At 36.4% G+C, this 18,419-nt stretch overlaps 2 protein-coding genes and 1 long non-coding RNA gene across 4 annotated transcripts in view; all 3 read right to left on the bottom strand.

Annotated features, from left to right (window-relative positions):
* LOC139824565 (uncharacterized) overlaps nucleotides 1–18,419 on the bottom strand; it is a 114,071-nt gene that overhangs the window by 35,102 nt on the left and 60,550 nt on the right. The gene's annotated exons all lie outside the window — the stretch shown is intronic.
* Nucleotides 9,257–12,019, bottom strand: LOC139824566 (uncharacterized). The gene is made up of 3 exons (XR_011735188.1): nucleotides 10,924–12,019; nucleotides 10,611–10,855; nucleotides 9,257–10,333 (listed from the first exon to the last, which is right to left on the bottom strand). It is a non-coding gene; the product is annotated as an uncharacterized lncRNA (long non-coding RNA).
* Nucleotides 13,138–14,681, bottom strand: LOC139824567 (uncharacterized). 2 transcript variants are annotated; one of them, XM_071797103.1, is made up of 3 exons: nucleotides 14,240–14,681; nucleotides 13,779–14,043; nucleotides 13,138–13,693 (listed from the first exon to the last, which is right to left on the bottom strand). In XM_071797103.1, exons 1-3 carry the CDS (start codon nucleotides 14,381–14,383, stop codon nucleotides 13,503–13,505), a joined length of 600 nt encoding a protein of 199 aa, XP_071653204.1. In that variant the 5' UTR covers nucleotides 14,384–14,681; the 3' UTR covers nucleotides 13,138–13,502. The 2 variants fall into 2 exon arrangements, with proteins under 2 accessions (XP_071653204.1, XP_071653203.1); XM_071797102.1 differs by having other exon boundaries at nucleotides 13,138–13,708.

Raw genomic sequence — 18,419 nt, forward strand, 5'->3', positions numbered from 1 at the left:
ATATCATGAAGGAGAAGAAGAAACTGGGAAGTAAGAAAATTTTCATTGATCACGATTTGAGCTTTGAGGACAGAGAAGTGCAAAGACGGATAAAAGAAAGAGCATGGAAAGAGAAAACAGAAGGAAAATGGGTGAAAATAGGTTTTAGGAAGCTAGAGATACAAGGCAGAAAGTATGTATGGAGCGAGGAAGAAAATAAGCTAATAGAAAAGGAAAATTTCTAGAGGACTGCCAAGTTAGGAGAAGAGTATCAGTAAGTCGAGGCATGCAAGAGGACAATAGGCAAACACGAATGAAGGATGGAAAAGGGAAGAATATGAAGAAAGAAAATGGGCAAAAAATAATTTTTTGGAATGTAGCAGGTATAGAGAGGCAGGACAAAGATTGTTGGAATTACATAGTAGGTTTTGATTTTATAGGACTATGCGAAACATGGTTAGAGGAAAAGGGATGGGATAGAATTAAGGGTAGATTGCCAGAAACGCACATTTGGAAAAACATCAACGCTGTAAAGGAAAAAAGGAAGGGTAGGGCGAAGGGAGGATTACTAATAGGTATTAGAAAAGGCTGGATGGCGGAAGTGGAGAATTATGAAAGTACAATGATTACAGAAAGAATTGCGCGAACGAGAATAGTAAAAGAGGAAAAAGAGCTAAATATTTTTACAGTATACAATGTAGGAGCAAAGAAAGACGTTGAAGAGATAATGGCAAAAATAACGGAGCAATGCGAAGGATGCGAAGGAGAGGATATTATTATAGGAGGTGATTTTAATATTAGAATAGGAAACTTAGGAAATGGTAGGGAGGAGGAGTATGACTTTGAAAAGGAGAGTAAAGATAAAGTTATAGGAAATGGCGGCGAAAGTTTTGTGGATATGATAAATGAAAAAGGATGGTATTTTTTGAACGAATGTACAGAGGGGGATTGGGAGGGGGAATATACGTATGTGGGTGCGAGAGGGTGCTCGGTAATTGATTATGCAATTGTAAACGATAGTGCGCAAGAGCGAGTGTTGGAATTTAGAATAGGGGACAGGGTGGACTCGGATCATTTGCCTCTGACCTTGTTACTAGAGGAAGAGGAGAATACGAGACAAACGGAGGGGTGTACTGAAGAGGAAGAAGAGGAACGGAATATGTCAAAGAAGATCATAGTTTGGAACGAAGAGGCAAGGCAATTATACAGGGAGAGGACGGAGGTATGGAATGAAACCGAGGACCAGGAAATGGAGTCGGTGGATAGGAAATGGGAGAAATTAAAAAACGGAATCCTTGGAGCCTTAATGTATAAGGCTATTAAGGTAAAGAAGAGAAGGAAAATAGGGCACAAAGATTGGTGGGATAGGAGTTGTACCAGAAAGAAGAGGGAGGTGAAAAGAAAGTACAGAAGGTGGAGATGTGGAAAGGGAAGTAAGGAAAACCATTTGGAAGAAAAGAAATGCCTGAAGGGGTGGTTAGAAAGCAAAAGGATGGAGAAGAGAATGAGGGAAGAAGAGGAATTAAGAAAACTGAAGGACGAAAAGAAAATTTGGAACTATATAAACAGTCGAAGAAAAAAAAAAGAATGGAAAGAGAATAATATTCCGAAAGAGAACTGGAGAAGTTATTTCATGGAGCTGTTAGGTGGGACCGAGATGGTAGGAAGAGAAGAGGCGTTGGAGATGCGTGCCATGGGAACAGAAGAAAGAAATGAAGAGCAGGTTCAAGATACAGATAGAGAGCTGCAAGAAGAGGAAATAGTGAGGGCAGTCAGGAACATGAAGCTAGGCAAAGCTGCAGGTGTCGATGGAATCCCAATGGAAGCATGGCTGTATGGTGGCGCAGCGGTAAGAGGAGGTCTAATTGATCTGCTAAAGCTCATTTGGAAGGAAAGCAAAATTCCGACCGAATGGCGAACAAGCATAGTTGTCCCCCTATATAAAAGAGGGGATAAAGAGCGAACAGAGAACTACAGGGGGATCTCGCTGCTGTGCACGGCATACAAGGTTTATGCCGAAATTCTAAGGAACAGATTGGAGGAAATAATGGAGAGGAAAGGGATGATACCTGACAGCCAAGCCGGCTTTAGGAAAGGGAGGTCCACGATGGATAATATATTTATCTTGAACCATATAGTGCAAAGGGAGAAGGAGAAAAATACGGCAACTGGGAAAGACAAGATTTTCGCAATGTTTGTGGATCTAAGGGCAGCATTCGACAACGTGGACAGAGAAATTTTATGGAAGATAATGGAAGAGAAAGGGATGGACCGCAGTTTAATAAACAGGATAAAAGAAATTTACAAAGAGACGGAGGTGACAATAAGGACGAGGGATGGATTCACAAAGTGCTTCAAGACAAAGAAAGGTGTAAGGCAGGGCTGTGTGATGAGTCCCGCCCTGTTCAATTTATACAACGTGGACATAGATAAAGTTTTAGAAAAGCGTGGTATAGGAGGAGTGGAGCTTGGAGGAGTGAGAGTATGGTCATTAGCATACGCGGATGATATGGTTTTGGTAGCGAAAAATAGAGAGGCTTTACTAGATATGATGAGCATGTTAAAAAGATTCTTAAAAGATAGGAAGCTAGAATTAAATACAGAAAAAACCAAAGTGCTAGTATTTAATAGTAAAGGTAAAAAAGGCAGAATGACATGGAAATGGGACGAAAAAATAATAGAGGAAGTAGATAGGTTTAAATATCTGGGTTTCACGTTTAATAAGAAAGGTAATTATGTCGATCATATAAAAGAGCTGAAAAGAAAAGGAAGGATCGCTGCAAATAGGGTATGGGGCTTAGGAGAAAGATTATGTAAAGATGATTTTAGTAGGAGATAGACGCTTTTTAAATACCTAGTGAAAAGTGTGATGGAATACGGAGCAGAGATATGGGGGTGGAGTGAAAAAAAGGAGTTGGAAAGTTATGTTAGATTATGTAAGATGGATATTTAGACTAGATTTTTGCACACCGAGGTATGTAATACTAAGGGAACTAGGATTAGAGAAACTTAAAATTTGTTGGGGTATAAGAGCCATGAGGTTCGAGAAAAGAAGCAGAGGGAAAAAAGATGGAAGTTTAGTAAAGGCATGTTGGGATGAAAAGGACACAAGGGATAAAAACAAAAAGGATTTATGTAATTTGGAACGGGAAAGGTTTTATAATAGCAATGGCTGGAGCTCTGAAGCAATGAAAGAATTAAATAATGAAGGTAAAAATACTGAAGGCTTAGTAAGAATAAGGGAACAGGATATTCAAGGGCAAATAATAAACAGTAAAATAGTAGAGGCAAGGTATAATATAAGGTACAAAGATATAGAGGTGACAAACAAAACGCCGAGTTATTTATTAAAAGCGAACTTGGATAAAGTAAAAACAGGAGACGAGATTAGAGCGATGGTAAAATTAAGGTGCGGTAATTTTGAGGATGCAAATAAATACTGGCTTGACGAAGAAGATACGAAGTGTAGATTCTGTAAGTCAGGTAGGGACAATTTAGAGCATTATATAAGCGAGTGCAAGATCACAAGTATGTGGTTTGAAGAATTTAGGTAGAAATAATAGAGAACGATTAGAGAACATATGCGATGACAAATTTAGAATGGAAAAAGGAAAGGTGCTAAATAGATTATGGAAAAGGAGAGAGGAATGCTACAAAAAAGATAACGATTGTAAATAATGTAAATCATAATGTATTGCGGCTTGTTTTGTAAAGAAGAATGTTGTTTGATGTGTGGATGGATGTGTGAGGTAGAATTGTAAACCAAGTCCTTTCTTGGCGTATAGCTGAAATAAAGACATATATATATATATATATATATATATATATATATATATATATATATAATGTATAAAATAATAGAACATATAATAAATATTAAATATAATATTTTATATTTTATAAAAGAAACATTTTTAGAGTGATGTCATCTTTTTGACTCGATTTAGTTGTCGAATTGAAATCCTTGTTTTCTCACCTTTCACCTATTTTTATTTATTATTATTTATATTATTTTGAAGTGAATGGGATGAAATTGGTACGACTAATATTACACAAAATATATCTAAAAAAAATAGTAAATAATTGTTTTATTAATATTTCTTTTAGTCAAAAAATACTTTTAAATACGATAACTTTTATTCAAATATGATAATTTGGCTACACATGCGATAAACGCCCTTTTCGAATCTGGGAACGCTGGCGCCAAGATAACACGGATACGAGCACTTGCCGTAGATTGCGTTTGGAGAATGCTATTAACGCTGATAGCATCATTCCATCTTCGTCACTCACTAAAAGTTGAACAAAGATAGAGCGACGCTGTTTAGCACTAATAGAGTCTCCCCAAACGCATCCATAGGCCGGTATTCATAGTCAGTTCTTATATTTAAGAGCATCTTAAGTACAATCTTAAGATGTCATTAACCAATCACAGAGCCATATTAGCATCTTAAGATATTACTTAAGACGGTCTTGAAATAAGATCTGATTATGAATACCGGCCATGTGCGCTGGCGCCGGCGCCGCGCGCCGGCGCCGTGCGCCAACGGCTAACGGACAGCCAGCAGGCCAGCCACTATTCTCTCTCCTTTCATTCCCCACCTTTCTTCTAGCAGTTTGTTGTTCATCTTCCGTTCTGGTGTTTACTTGTTTTTACGAGTAGATGGTGGACGGTTCGTACAGATTTTTTGGTGCGTTCGGGGAGCTCGCTACCACGCTACCAACGCTAACGCTATTAACTTTGTTCATGGAGCCATGATAGCGCTAGCGAATGCGAGCTCCATGAACAGCAGTAGCGTACTAGCGTAGCGTTTCGTAGACCCCGCGCCGCCAAATTTGAAAAGCTGAGTTAATAGATGCTGCTGTATCAATTACTTCTTTAACATTTTTAGGGCAGAAGTTGAGATTAGTATGTGTGTAAATGAATACGATTCATTCGTAGTAAAACAACTTAAAGAAACTATTTTATGAAACTCATGTTTGCAAAGCACTTCTGGATCCGACTCTTCAAAGTGTTAGAGGTGTTGCTGAATATCTTGCAGACAAGCAGCAATCTCTTGAGAAATTTTTAATATATATGATCCACAAAATGGTTCCCTTGAATATTTTAGAAATAAGCAAATTAGATTATTTTTATATTTTATTTATTAACATTAAGCGACGTTTTAGATTAGATCATATTTTAACAAATATTTTTATTCTTGTAAAACTTATTGTCCAGTTGAGTGACATTGTTTTTATATAAAATGAAAAATATAAATAAATATATTTTTTAATAATATATCTATTCATATTCGGTTCCATTTGATTATATGCTATATAAAATTAATTTATACTTTTAATACAATCAAAAAAATTAGTGTATATGAATTTTGTCCATTAAGCTATATATAACTTTTATTACAGTTTTTATAAACTATATATCTAAGCAATACCTAGTCTAGGTAATTTACAGTATCTAGATTTACAAAATCTAGGCTTAATATTGTAATTAAAGCTATTGTAATTAATATTGTAGTTTTCGTTATGCTCGTATTTACGGTGTTAATCTCAATGTTACTGCGCTACTCGCATCACCAGATCTTTGTCTTTTCTTTATCGTTGATCTCATACAAATGCTATTGTAATAATATTGTAATTAATATTGTGATTAACAGCTTCTATATTAATCACCAAATATAAGATTATTATTTTTATGATATATATAATAAGTTAGATTCTCACGTTTAGTTTTACTTTTTCATAATATGGCATCTAATAAAAAAAGCAGATTATTTTAATAAGTCGTGTGAGCTTCTTGGAGTTAAAAAATTACGACTGGAGTTGGCTGCAAAACATACAAGTATATTATTCCTCCTGAAGATTCTATTCTTGTCAAAGTTAAAAAGTATTTACATATGTCAGAATCTATTATCGAAGATCCTCTACAATGGTAGAATAAAATGAAGTTGTCACTGCCAAATTTGTACAAATTGGTATTTGCATGCATTTATGCCATACCGATTACAAGTTCAGCATCTAAATACGCATTTTCTTCTGCAGGTTTGCTTATCACAGCAAAACGTTCTTCGTTAAAATAATCAAAATCTAATAAAATATTATTTATTATCAATAATTATTTCAAATTAATAAAAGATATGTATTTAAAGTCAGTAAAATAAGTTTTACATTAAGTATAAGTTATATTATTCATATTGTTTATACAACTTAATATGTGAAGAAATGTTTAATAAGTAAGAGAGAAAGAAGTCTGATATCTGATTGTTATACCAGTCAATTACATTTCATTTTTGTTACGTATGATGATCAGGACTAACATTTTAAGATAAATTTTCTTTTCTTTTGTGAAAGAAAAGATATTAGTAATGCTAATAAAGTTATCGTATTTTGAAAACAAGTACTGAGTATTTATTGTTTGCTAATTTTGTTCATATTATTTATGAAAAGTTAAAATTGAACTTTATTTTAAGTCAGAAAGATTAAAAAAAATGTATTAACGCCGCCGTTCGCCGTCGCCGCCGATAAATTATCACTCGCCAATTCCGCCGCCGCTGAAAGAGAAAATTATCGGAGAACTTTGCCGCCGCCAAACTATTTTGGTTCAAACGCCGCAATTCACTACCATTCACTATTGCGCTGTTCATAGAGCCTGTAAACGCTAACGCTATTAATGCACTACCTCGGAAGAAAGAACGTTGGTAGCGAGCAATTATGACGTATAATACTACCAGTAATGACGTCACGACAGCGTTTGGTAACGCTATCATAGAGCTCCGCGAACAGCCAGTATAGCGCTAGGTAGCGCTAATAGCGTCTCCCCGAACGCACCCTTGTAAGTCGAACGACGTTAGTGTAAGATACGCAATAGTTTGTGTTTCCCGCCTTTCTCGTTCGACCTGAAATTTCCGTCGTAGCGGCGTGCGCAGCGATTGCCTGTCGGCTATTGGCTACATGTCTAGTACCGACTATTCGCGCAACCTGATTGGTTGGGAGCGGCACGAGCGTCAGCCTCAAGCGCGGTCGTCGGGCGGCGGTCGTTGTTCGAAAGATTCCGTCGAGAAGTTTCCGAGACCGGACGTGTATAACCGATTGTCCGTCTTCCCGCGTTTTTCTGTGCGCTATCCCATAGTCGTTGCGTTCCGCTGTACTACATTACGAATAAACCGAGTGATACAGTACTTCGTTGGCGGTCATTGTGCCTGTTCCATCTCTTCTTTTCCCGTCCTTTGCCTCCTGTCTCATACGAGAGGTCTGTTCGTCAATACTCTCGTCCTCGCCGTTTCCGTTTCCGTTACCTACGACCTTTCCGGTGCGATTCGCAGCTAGTAAGCTCAAACAAGAGCCTTACATTAGCATTTGTTTTTGGAGAGTGGAGAATAAAAACCTCGGCTATTATTATAATAGCTTATTACACGTTGAATTGAGGTAAGTCATTGTAAAAGAATATATATTTTCGCTACGTATTTTCTCACCAAGTTTACGTTCCACAATCAACGAGGAAAATTTTACGCAGTAATATACGTTACTTGCATTGCATAAAGTTTTCTTGGAGAATACGTTTTGGAACGTAACCCTAAATAATACATATAATTGTCAATTATATCATACATGTAAAGATATTTTTGTGTATTAGATGCGTAACTCTATTTAATAATTGAAAACCGTGAAAATATTCTGTGCCACGTGTTTGTCCTTTATCACATAGCAGACATATTGAATTAAGATTTGGTATTATGGAAAAAAAATGCGTCTTTACGGGCCAGTCACAATCACTAAATTAATTAATTTTCGTACGGCCAACGAAAAGTCTAGTTGCTTTATTTGCTTAATTATTTTATTCTTTTATAAGAAATATCCTCATGTCACGTGTGAGCATAACCTAAAAGCGTGAAATATTGGAATTTTCTTAGTTTAATATGGGAGCGGTGCACTTGGACATTGTTCAAATGGACACGGTGCTAAAGGACACAGAGATATTGGACACGACACTTTGCGCACGGTTCAATCGGACACGGTGTTTTTGGACACAGGAATTATTGGCCAAATGTCTTTTGCACACAGAAAGTAAATTATTAAAAATTTCGCTCTGTTCAGTTGCGCACGGAAATATGCGCACCAGTCTTTTGCACACGAGAAAATGCCCACCGTTCATTTGGACGCGCAAAATATGCGCACCGTTCGTTTGCGCACGAAAAGATGCGCACCGTTCGTTTGCCCACAAAAAGACGCGCACCGTTCGTTTGCACACGAAAAGATGCGCACCGTTCGTTTGCACACTGAAAGATGCGTACCGTTCGTTTGTACACGGAAAGATGCGCACCGTTCGTTTGCACACGAAAAGATGCGCACCGCTCATTTGTACACGAAAATATGCCCACCGTGCATTTGGACACGCAAAATTTGCGCACCGTTCATTTGCACACGGAAAAGATGCACACGAGAAGAAACGCACCGTGCATTTGCACACCGAAAGAAGGACACCGTTCATTTGCACACGGAAAAGATGCACACGAAAAAAAGCGCATCGTGCATTTGCACACCGAAAGAAGGGCATTGTGCATTTGCGCACAAATGTCGCGAAAGAGATAAGTTGTATAAAATATTGAATAATTTTATTTCTTGGAGTTATTCAACGTCAGGAAGTTTATGGCTGCATTCCGATATTCACTGTCAGTACTGCAAATCTATATTTTACGTCACGTATACTATGAATTTTCAGTACTGAAAGTTGCTGACAGTGAATATCGGAATGCAGCCTATATCGCAGGCTTAGCGGTAAACGCGCGATGAGCAGACGGCCTGACGACGTGTAATCTTGGGAGATCGAAATTATGGTGAGAGGTTATGTTCTCCTTGTGTGTTTGACAAGTGAGGTTATGTTCTCCTTGTGCGTTTGACAGGTGTGTAACGCGTGGCGTCAAACGCGAGAAATCTACGAGAGGAATGCAAGGCGAGGAAAAAGCAAGGTGAATAGAATCTAATAAGGTAAATCTGAAGAATAGTGGCCTCCTCACCGATTTCGTTCAACTTGGGCTTAATCGACGCGTTTTTGCACGAAACGACCGAATCTGGCAGAAAAAAGTGTCGCTCTGCCCCGCGAAGCGAGATATTAACGGTTAAAGTTGACAGGAATCAGGTTATGATTCCTGTCATACCGACGAGATGCAGCAACACTGAACGTGCCCTACGGCCATATGCGCATGCTCAGTGGTCGCACGCGCATGTAAAACTGCGCCAATTTTAAGGAGGTTCTATAGATAATGGATGTATCTAAATATTGGAAAAAACTTCATGGACGTATAAATTGAGATGCGAGAAAAGTGCTCGAAAAATTTTAGCATCGGTTACCGTGTAAAAATGTGCAAAAATGAATTTTGAAATTGCAGTTTTTCATGAGCTTTTATGGCAGAGGGGTTCTTGGAGACAGGAAATGAGATATTAATTATATGAAGGCGGCCTACCAGAGATTCAAAAAACGGAGCTCTTATAAATCGTAATCTAAGCTTTTCAAAAATATCGAGAAAAACAAGGGTTACCGCGTAAAATTTTGTGATATTGGCTATTGAAACAGGCCATATCACAGTTCACGTAGCGTGCTTCGATTAACAAGGGAGATTTGGCAACGTCGCAGCGACTGCACCCGCGCGGAAAGTGTGCAGCCAGTACAGCACCACAATATGACAGCACTTCAAACTTAAGCACTTAACCTAACGAGCGCTTACGGAGGAGTACTCGTTCTAAAATTATGTGAAATACAAGTTTTATCAATAAACAACAAAACATATCATTTATATCTTTATTTATCTGAGAACAAGGAATAAACTTTATCAATTAGTTTTTTTGACGTAGTGACTCGAGCCTTGCCATCGATGCTCTCTCCAAACAAAACTCTGATACCATCATAACCATTCTTCGTGAAAGTTTCCTCTAGTATATTTCTGTTTATACCTGCTTTAGCCATTTTTTGAATTAAATTTGCTGAAATTTTGTTCTGGTATACTGATCGTAGCGAAGTTTTGTTAGCGGATATAATGGATTTTCTATTCTTTTCATCTATCATGTTTGTAACGCTCTTAGCAAACTTTTTGATCAGCAAATCATCTATTTTTAAATAATCGATAATTTTTTTCAACATGATAACATCATCGACAGCATTGTGAAGGTTCTCGTGATTTTCGCCTGGAAGGAAATCTTGTAAAAGAGCTTTTACCGAAAAGCTCTGTTTATTTTTTCGCCTCTCTGGAAGTGCATTCCTCAAATATCGAGAGTATCTGCGAATCCGCTCACTGTTTTTTTAAAGGTCTCCATCACTCCCAATTTAACAATTAGAGACAATATTCTTGGAACATCGAATCTGTATGGAATAATAGATCAAATGTACAGAAATAATAAACCTTACTCTCAAATCTACCAATAAAGCAAGCAACTGTAATCAGCTCTGTCGTAAATAATAAAATTTGCAATAATACATAAGTAATTCATTATTTATTTATCAGCCTTATCACTTGCTGAATGGCTTCTACGTATTTCAAGGATCCCAAAAAGTTGAATAAATAATTAGTCAAAAATCTAAAAATTTTAAAAGCAAATGTTACAGTTACTTGACCGGTTGAAAAAAAACATTTTCTCACTTGAAGCCATTATGGGATAAAAGAATTATCTGGCAGGCCTTATTTTCTTTGCCGCTTATCTCCTCAAGATATTTCAAAAATCCGTCCACAGCAGCTCGCACGGGTATTGTCTGTACCAAATCTTCGTGTACATACATATCCCCATCGATGATTTGCATTCCGGTTATTGCGGATGCTGACCTCGAGATGGGTATGGATGGAGTTATGTAGGCGTTGAACGTTGATACCCCATCATATGCTGCTATCTAAAAAAAGGTCTCAATAATTTTTGTACAAAAATCTATCTCAACTGTATATGTATTTTTTTTATTACTTGACAAATCTGGTCAGTACTTCTAAGACCTGTAGTTTCTAGGTCAAAGTAAACTATCCTGTAATTATCATCTTCAAAATTGTTGGGATCGTTCATTGCACGTAGAGTATTCTCAAATAAATCTGAAACGTTGTAGCATGATACTCCAGATTCATAAGTCAATCCCTCTTGCCGCTGTCTTGATGCAGTGGCGATAGATCGTTGTTTCTTTGCATAAAGTCTTCTTTTTTTTATTTCTTTAGTTTTGGAGAGCTTGGCCCTGATCTCCCTTTTTTATCTTTTTGTAGCCGATATGCTAATGTGCGAGCACTGCCAGGAGAAAGCAGGAGCTTGTTGTATACTTTTGCTATATACGTATAACCATCATTCTTCTGGCATACTGAAGTAGCTACGCGGTAATGAAGAGATTCCGATGCAGAATAATGACGAGCCTTTGGAGTTTTGCTCGCTACGGCATTATTTAACGATTCATTAGCTTGTGTGCAACCACATGGAGCGATTTTTTCCGCGTTTCTTGCAAATCGCGATAAAAGAGCATGTAGTTTCTCACGCAACTCCTCATCTGCAAGTGGCTTTCCATGCGGCAGATTATTGTGCTTATAGTTATTATTTACATGCGATTTGCACCAATCACCACATAATTGATGATCCCCGAACGCGTGAGGAACTATTGCCTCCAATGCAGCTCTCACTTTCTCGGTATTGCCTTTATTCTGTTTGACCGCACTCGAGAAACATCGAGAAAAATATTCAATGAGTTTTGGCGACAATTTCATAGAATACAATGCCGAGGTAAACGATTTCAGTGTGTGATTAAAATCTGACCACTTTTCAATCTCGTGAGTAGCATTCCTACGAACACCAGCTACTGTGCTGGAGTCATCATCACCGATAATAACTGAAGCGTACACTCCTGCCTCCTCAAATAATTCATTTTTTGTAAAAAGTTCCACTGCCATATCTGGCTCCATGCTTTTCGCACTTCCATTATAATTCCGTCTACAGTCGTGATCTGTCTCGGAGTGCCCAAGTTGACACTTTCTACATTGCTTAGTCCGTACTGCATACGAAGCTACCTTACCTGAATGGTAGCCGATAATCATGGAATGACCTAGGAAACAATATTGTACTTTTGGAAAGTATTTAGAAAAACATTTTTATATTACACGTGCGTGGAAAGTGGCCCATTACGCGCGTGTTTTTTGTGCGACAAATAGCCAATTCCACACTCCACTCGAAACAGTGCGGTAATATCTCATTCCCGCACAGTCTCGTGTAATATAAAATAGTGTGTGTATAACACGTGCGGGTTGAAAATTGGACACGCGTGCGGGTGATCGCACTCGCTTTCGGCTCGTGCGTCCACTCCGCACCCGTGTCCAATTTTCAACTTCCCGCACTTGTTACACAAATATCTGATACCTGATAGACTATTATAAGCATGCCCCGTCCCTCGCTTTTGCCAACCACAATCAAATGAAAATTTTAGAGGTGTTTTGCTACCTGTTTCTTCTGGAGTCTCTTTTACTATGTTGGAGCTGTTTTCTTTATCATCTACATTCCTGCTAATTCAAATCACACACAAATATACGTTTATGAAAGAGTGAGAATTAAAATCAAAATCTAGATTTTAATACTAAAAAGTTATTTTTCAAGTTTTCATGCATTGATATGAAATTAATTAACAATTTTGTAAAAAAGAGAAATTGTGAATTGTTCTATTAGTTGTTCTCTAAAGCATTCAAACATAAAAAAGTGTGATTAAAACCAGTATACATACAACACACATGCGAGTCAAAAAGTCATGTAAGTAAAACCTATGGCCCTGCTCACAATCCTCATACCGTATAACATAAGAGACCTTCTAATCAGAGACTGGCCATAAGAGCGTGTCGTCCATGTTTCGCCAAAATCCAGCGAGTGAGAAGGATGTACATTCACTATCGCTGTCTCTTTCTCTCTCTTTCTTTATCTCTTTTCTATTCCTTTCTCTTTCTGTTTCTCTGCTTTTGACGAAATGTTGGACCAATGAAAAATGGCCCTCTTATGGCCAGTCTTCGATTAGAGGGTCTCTTTTTATTATTAAAGAGCTTCAGTCTTGGAAAGATAGAACGTACAGAGGGAATGAAATGTTTAGTCTAGCAAGTGTGTATCGTTGATTGAAAGGATTCGGTTAGAAAAAAGATGGGTAACTTTTTAGGTATTCAAACCTAAGTTTCAAAACCATTATTTATATATATAATTACTGTACATTGAGAGCTGTGTAACATTTAAAGATACAATGTAAAAAGAACTTAAATGTCTATATACTTATGTAAACTTATACATTTGTGTAAATATTATAACTAATCTGATTTTCTCTATCACTATCTTAATCATACGAGTAAAATTATCGCATAACGCAGAACTTTTACAGAAGTAACTAGAAAAATATATAAATATATAAATATTAAATTATTTTTATATCTACATATATAAGCTTATGTCTCTAAAACTTGTACTATTATTTTTGTTTCATAAAGTTACAAATACAGATTCAATTTGATATGCTCGATAATTATAAACTTCTGCTAAAGCACTCACTTATCATCTTCCTGTAAAGCACTCGAAGTCAACTTTTTCTCCAATTGAAGACCTTCTCTGCAACTGTCTTTGGCTACGCTCTCGATTGCAGGGCCCACAACTCTCTCATGTCTTTTCACTACTGTTGGGTTCAAGGCTGGTATATTTAACGCTGATAAAATTGTGTTGAGATGGGTTTCTCCAATACCTGCATCAATCATTCCTAAATGAATTCAATTTTTTATATTATACAACTAGATAATTAGTAAAATCAAGCTTATATAAATACAAACCCATAACTGCCTTCAGGTTTACGGTGTAATACATATGAGCATCACCAGGCACTTCTGCGTTGGTCGTGACCTTATAACTATTCCCACATTTTGTACATTTTACTGTGATGATACTAGCAAGGCCTGATCGGAATTCATCAGTAGCATATCTTAACGATAATGGTAAATTGCACTCTTTGCACCACATTTCTGCTGCTAAATGAGGCAAGTCAACAATTCTTCGCCCATCTATGACATTTTTGCATTTGTCGAACCAATTTTTGGTCTGAAATGAATATTTCAATTTTTGCTTATACGTATATGAGTAGTATATAAGAATGCTTGTGTGTGTGTGTGTGTGTGTGTGTGTGTGTGTGTGTGTGTGTGTGTGTGTGCGCGCGCGTGCGCGTGTAAACAGTAAAAGTGATATAGTAATGTAAATAACTTTCACATGTATGATCAAAGTTGAAAATATTACTAACCTCACATAACCTTTTATCTGCCAATGATTTTTGGGCATTTTCCATTCGAAGAACAACTTGTTTTTTTGCGAATTTTCCTCTATTGATACCACGCAAAATTCTATTCTTATTTCTCCAAGAATTGGTCGGGCTTGGAGGAGTCATTATTAATTTATAAACAGTAAACACCAGTCACTGAATTGAAAAATACCACGGTCACATACGAGCAGAATAGCGAGACTCAAGTTTGCGACGTTGCCACATTTTCTCGTATGTATAAGCCGGAGTCAAAGGACCACTTACACGATATTTTTAATTATTCCTCGCTTCGACTAATATGGGTATGACATGAGCTCTAACGTCATTAAAATTCATGAAAATATTTTATGAATACTTGGAATTGATGAATTTGAAGATTTTCTCTTCATCTCTCAACTGACTAGAGAGTACCTGTAGAACCTCCTTAAATGAATCAATCGTGCAGAATAACCAAGCATCTCGATTCAAGCAGTTAGGTCTCACGCTGGGAGTTTCATTAGTTTAATTATGCGTGGGAAGCACACACACACACACACACACACGGGGGGGGGGTGCGAGGGGGGCCTTCAGCCCCTTCCCTCCCCCGCACCCACCCCGTCGGTAGGCAGCGTGGACCTCGCTTTACAACATTAGGCCCCGATTTACAACCGAAGGCCTCCCCCTCGCACCGCCTCGTCTGTGTGTGTGTGTGTGTGTATCCACGCGAAACGAGGTGCCACATGGGTTCATGACGCGCTTTACAACTTAGCCTAAGTTGAACGAAATCGGTGAGGAGGCCACTATTCTTCAGATTTACCTTATTAGATTCTATTCACCTTGCTTTTTCCTCGCCTTGCATTCCTCTCGTAGATTTCTCGCGTTTGACACCACGCGTTACACACCCGTCAAACGCACAAGGAGAACATAACCTCACCTGTCAAACGCACAAGAAGAACATAACCTCACCATAATTTCGATCTCCCAAGATTACACGTCGTCAGGCCGTCTGCTCATCGCGCGTTTACCGCTAAACCTGCGATATAGGCTGCATTCCGATATTCACTGTCAGCAACTTTCAGTACTGAAAATCTGTAGTATACGTGACGTAAAATATAGATTTGCAGTACTGACAGTGAATATCGGAATGCAGCCATAAACTTCCTGACGTTGAATAATTCCAAGAAATAAAATTATTCAATATTTTATACAACTTATCTCTTTCGCGACATTCGTGCGCAAATGCACAGTGTCCTTCTTTCGGTGTGCAAATGCACAGTGCGCTTTTTTTCGTGTGCATCTTTTCCGTGTGCAAATGCACGGTGTCCTTTCGGTGTGCAAATGCACGGTGCGTTTCTTCTCGTGTGCATCTTTTCCGTGTGCAAATGAACGGTGCGCAAATTTTGCGTGTCCAAATGCACGGTGGACATATTTTCGTGTACAAACGAACAGTGCGCATCTTTCCGTGTACAAACGAACGGTGCGCATCTTTCAGTGTGCAAACGAACGGTGCGCATCTTTTCGTGTGCAAACGAACGGTGCGCGTCTTTTCGTGGGCAAACGAACGGTGCGCATCTTTTCGTGCGCAAACGAACGGTGCGCATATTTTGCGCGTCTAAATGAACGGTGGACATCTTTTCGTGTGCAAAAGACTGGTGCGCATATTTCCGTGCGCAACTGAACAGAGCGAAATTTTTAATAATTTACTTTCTGTGTGCAAAAGACATTTGGCCAATAATTCCTGTGTCCAAAAGAACCGTGTCCGATTAAACCGTGCGCAAAGTGTCGTGTCCAATATCTCTGTGTCCTTTAGCACCGTGTCCATCTGAACGGTGTCCAATAAGTGAATGCCACTCGTTTAATATCGTAATATCGGCGACTAGCGAGAAAGACGAGAAATATAAAAAGTGTCTCTGCTCATCGATATATTAGCGACGTTGTTAGTCATACAAAGAATCGAGGTATGTATAATTAAGAAAAAATTGAAATCTATTTTTTATTTTTACACTATTTGCAGAAAAGAATTACTCTATTGCTAAGAAAAGTGATTACTTAATTTAATATCATTCTTTTAAATAATTCTTTTAAATAATAGTTTTTTTTAACCTTTCGTTAGTAATATTTTTTTATTATTATAAATTTATTTTATTATTATAAATTTTCTTCAACGCTATTAGCTAGACTTGACATAAAAGTAAGTAAAAACAGTAAAAAACAAATTAATAAATATTACAATAAATAAAAAATGGAAATATTAGTAATGTGGATTAAAATAATTACTTATTTGTAGATTGTGCCTAATGGAGAGTTAACAAAAATTATAATCTTGACAATAGCCTTAAAATTTGAATTATAATGCGTATAATGAATTTGTGATATACTTGTGAATATAAAAACTTATGATATATTTGGAACAAGTAATATTTATTGGAATATTTTTCTCTGTATTATGATTTTTGTACAACTGTTTTCTAATATGCGTATATATATTATTTTGCTTTTAAATGCGTATATATATATATATATATATATATATTATTTATTTTTATGAGAATTCATACAGCATGCATATTCAAAAGATGTTCAAAAAATATTCCGAAGATATACATATGTGGCAACATGAAATCTTTGAAAGATCCTCTAAATGTTCTTTAAATATGCACACCATATGTACAAAAAATTAATAAAAATTGCAAAAATTTTAAACTACTTAAAAAAACAATTCTTGTTAATATATATGTTATTACACGGAAAAAATTTTAAAATAAAAATTATTATAGGGTACAGTAATTGAGAACTATGAGAACTATTTTTAAAATAAAGTGCTTTATAAAACTGTAAAAATTACGTTAATTTATACAATTTTTCAGCTTTACATACTACTTTAAAAATGATCTTGTTGTTCTTTGCAACTACATATATTATAGTAATTTTTACTATAAAATTTTCTCCATGTATATATGAAATATTATATGTCAAATATGAAATAATGAAATATTCGATGTTAAATATTAATATTAACAATAACAAAATATTAATTTTTTTATAAAATTATGTATATATATGTCAAGAAGAAAAATTATTAAAAATATATTTAAGATTTATTTTACTCGAATATGACAAAGTTTATAGATTATTTCAAAAATCGATATTTTTTAAATTATGTTTGTATATTTTTGTATTTCATTTAACATAGAATGTCAAATGATGTATCATATACTATTAATATACAATGTAATTTGTGAAAAACCTATTAATGATAGATTCCTGACATCATTTGGAGACAATTTTTTCTCTGCAAAGAAAAATGCATTTTTTCATAAATTATGCATATTATCTTTGTGCTTAATTTTTAAAAGCGTAAAGGTTTAATCCTTAATTTGAACGGTCAAACACCCTTTTATTACGTCAAGTTACCGAGATACAGCTACTTGAAGATGGTAAAAATAGTAGTTTTTTTATACTTTTAATATAAAATTTTTCAAAATCTTGATGAGCTGAGCTATTTTTACACTAGATTTGGATTCAGCACGTTCAACAAATTTATTTAAAAATATGTTACAATCCCTAAAAAAGAAAAATGCTTTTTTTTGTCGGACAGTGTAATTTGGCTTAAATTGTTACATTTGCAAAAAAAAATTTTTTTATAGATGGAATCACGTAAACGGAAAAGTGATTTTGAAATTTGTGACCGACAAAGACGTCGGCGTGTCGTTCAAATTGTTCGACAGTGGGAACATAAATCTGAACCGATTGATAAATACACTGAACTTAGTAATGCATCCGTTGAACCTACTAATTCATCGATTGAATCAACTAATTCATCGATTGAACTTGCAAATACACGAAGTGATTTGTTTCTTACGCAAAATTTAACTTTCAACTCATTACCAGAAAGCATTGAAATAAATGCAAATAATTTGTCTGGTACTAAAACTTTGTCGGATGAAGACTATACTTCTACGCAAGCTAGAAATAATTCTTTTTCAATAGACACTTATCTAAGCAGCGACGACAATATTGATATTGATCGAAACGTAACTTCCATTGTTAAAGTCCCTGTGATAGATGAAGCATTGGTGGACAGTTCTCAAAATATGGATTATATTAAGGCAAAACTGGGAGAATGGGCTGTTACTGAAAAAATTTCGCATAACAGCTTGAAAAAATTGCTTACTATATTAAA

Source organism: Temnothorax longispinosus, unplaced genomic scaffold (genome assembly GCF_030848805.1).
Source record: "Temnothorax longispinosus isolate EJ_2023e unplaced genomic scaffold, Tlon_JGU_v1 HiC_scaffold_44, whole genome shotgun sequence".
NCBI classification, from domain to species: domain Eukaryota; kingdom Metazoa; phylum Arthropoda; class Insecta; order Hymenoptera; family Formicidae; genus Temnothorax; species Temnothorax longispinosus.

Excerpts from the sequence above, each read along its gene's own strand:
- LOC139824567 (XM_071797102.1), bottom strand. The coding sequence starts at position 14,383 with ATGACTCCTCCAAGCCCGACCAATTCTTGGAGAAATAAGAATAGAATT. Across the intron at positions 14,044-14,239 it reads CAGATAAAAGGTTATGTGAG|ACCAAAAATTGGTTCGACAA; the intron begins GTTAGTAATATT and ends TATTCATTTCAG. Across the intron at positions 13,709-13,778 it reads AAACCTGAAGGCAGTTATGG|GAATGATTGATGCAGGTATT; the intron begins GTTTGTATTTAT and ends GAATTCATTTAG.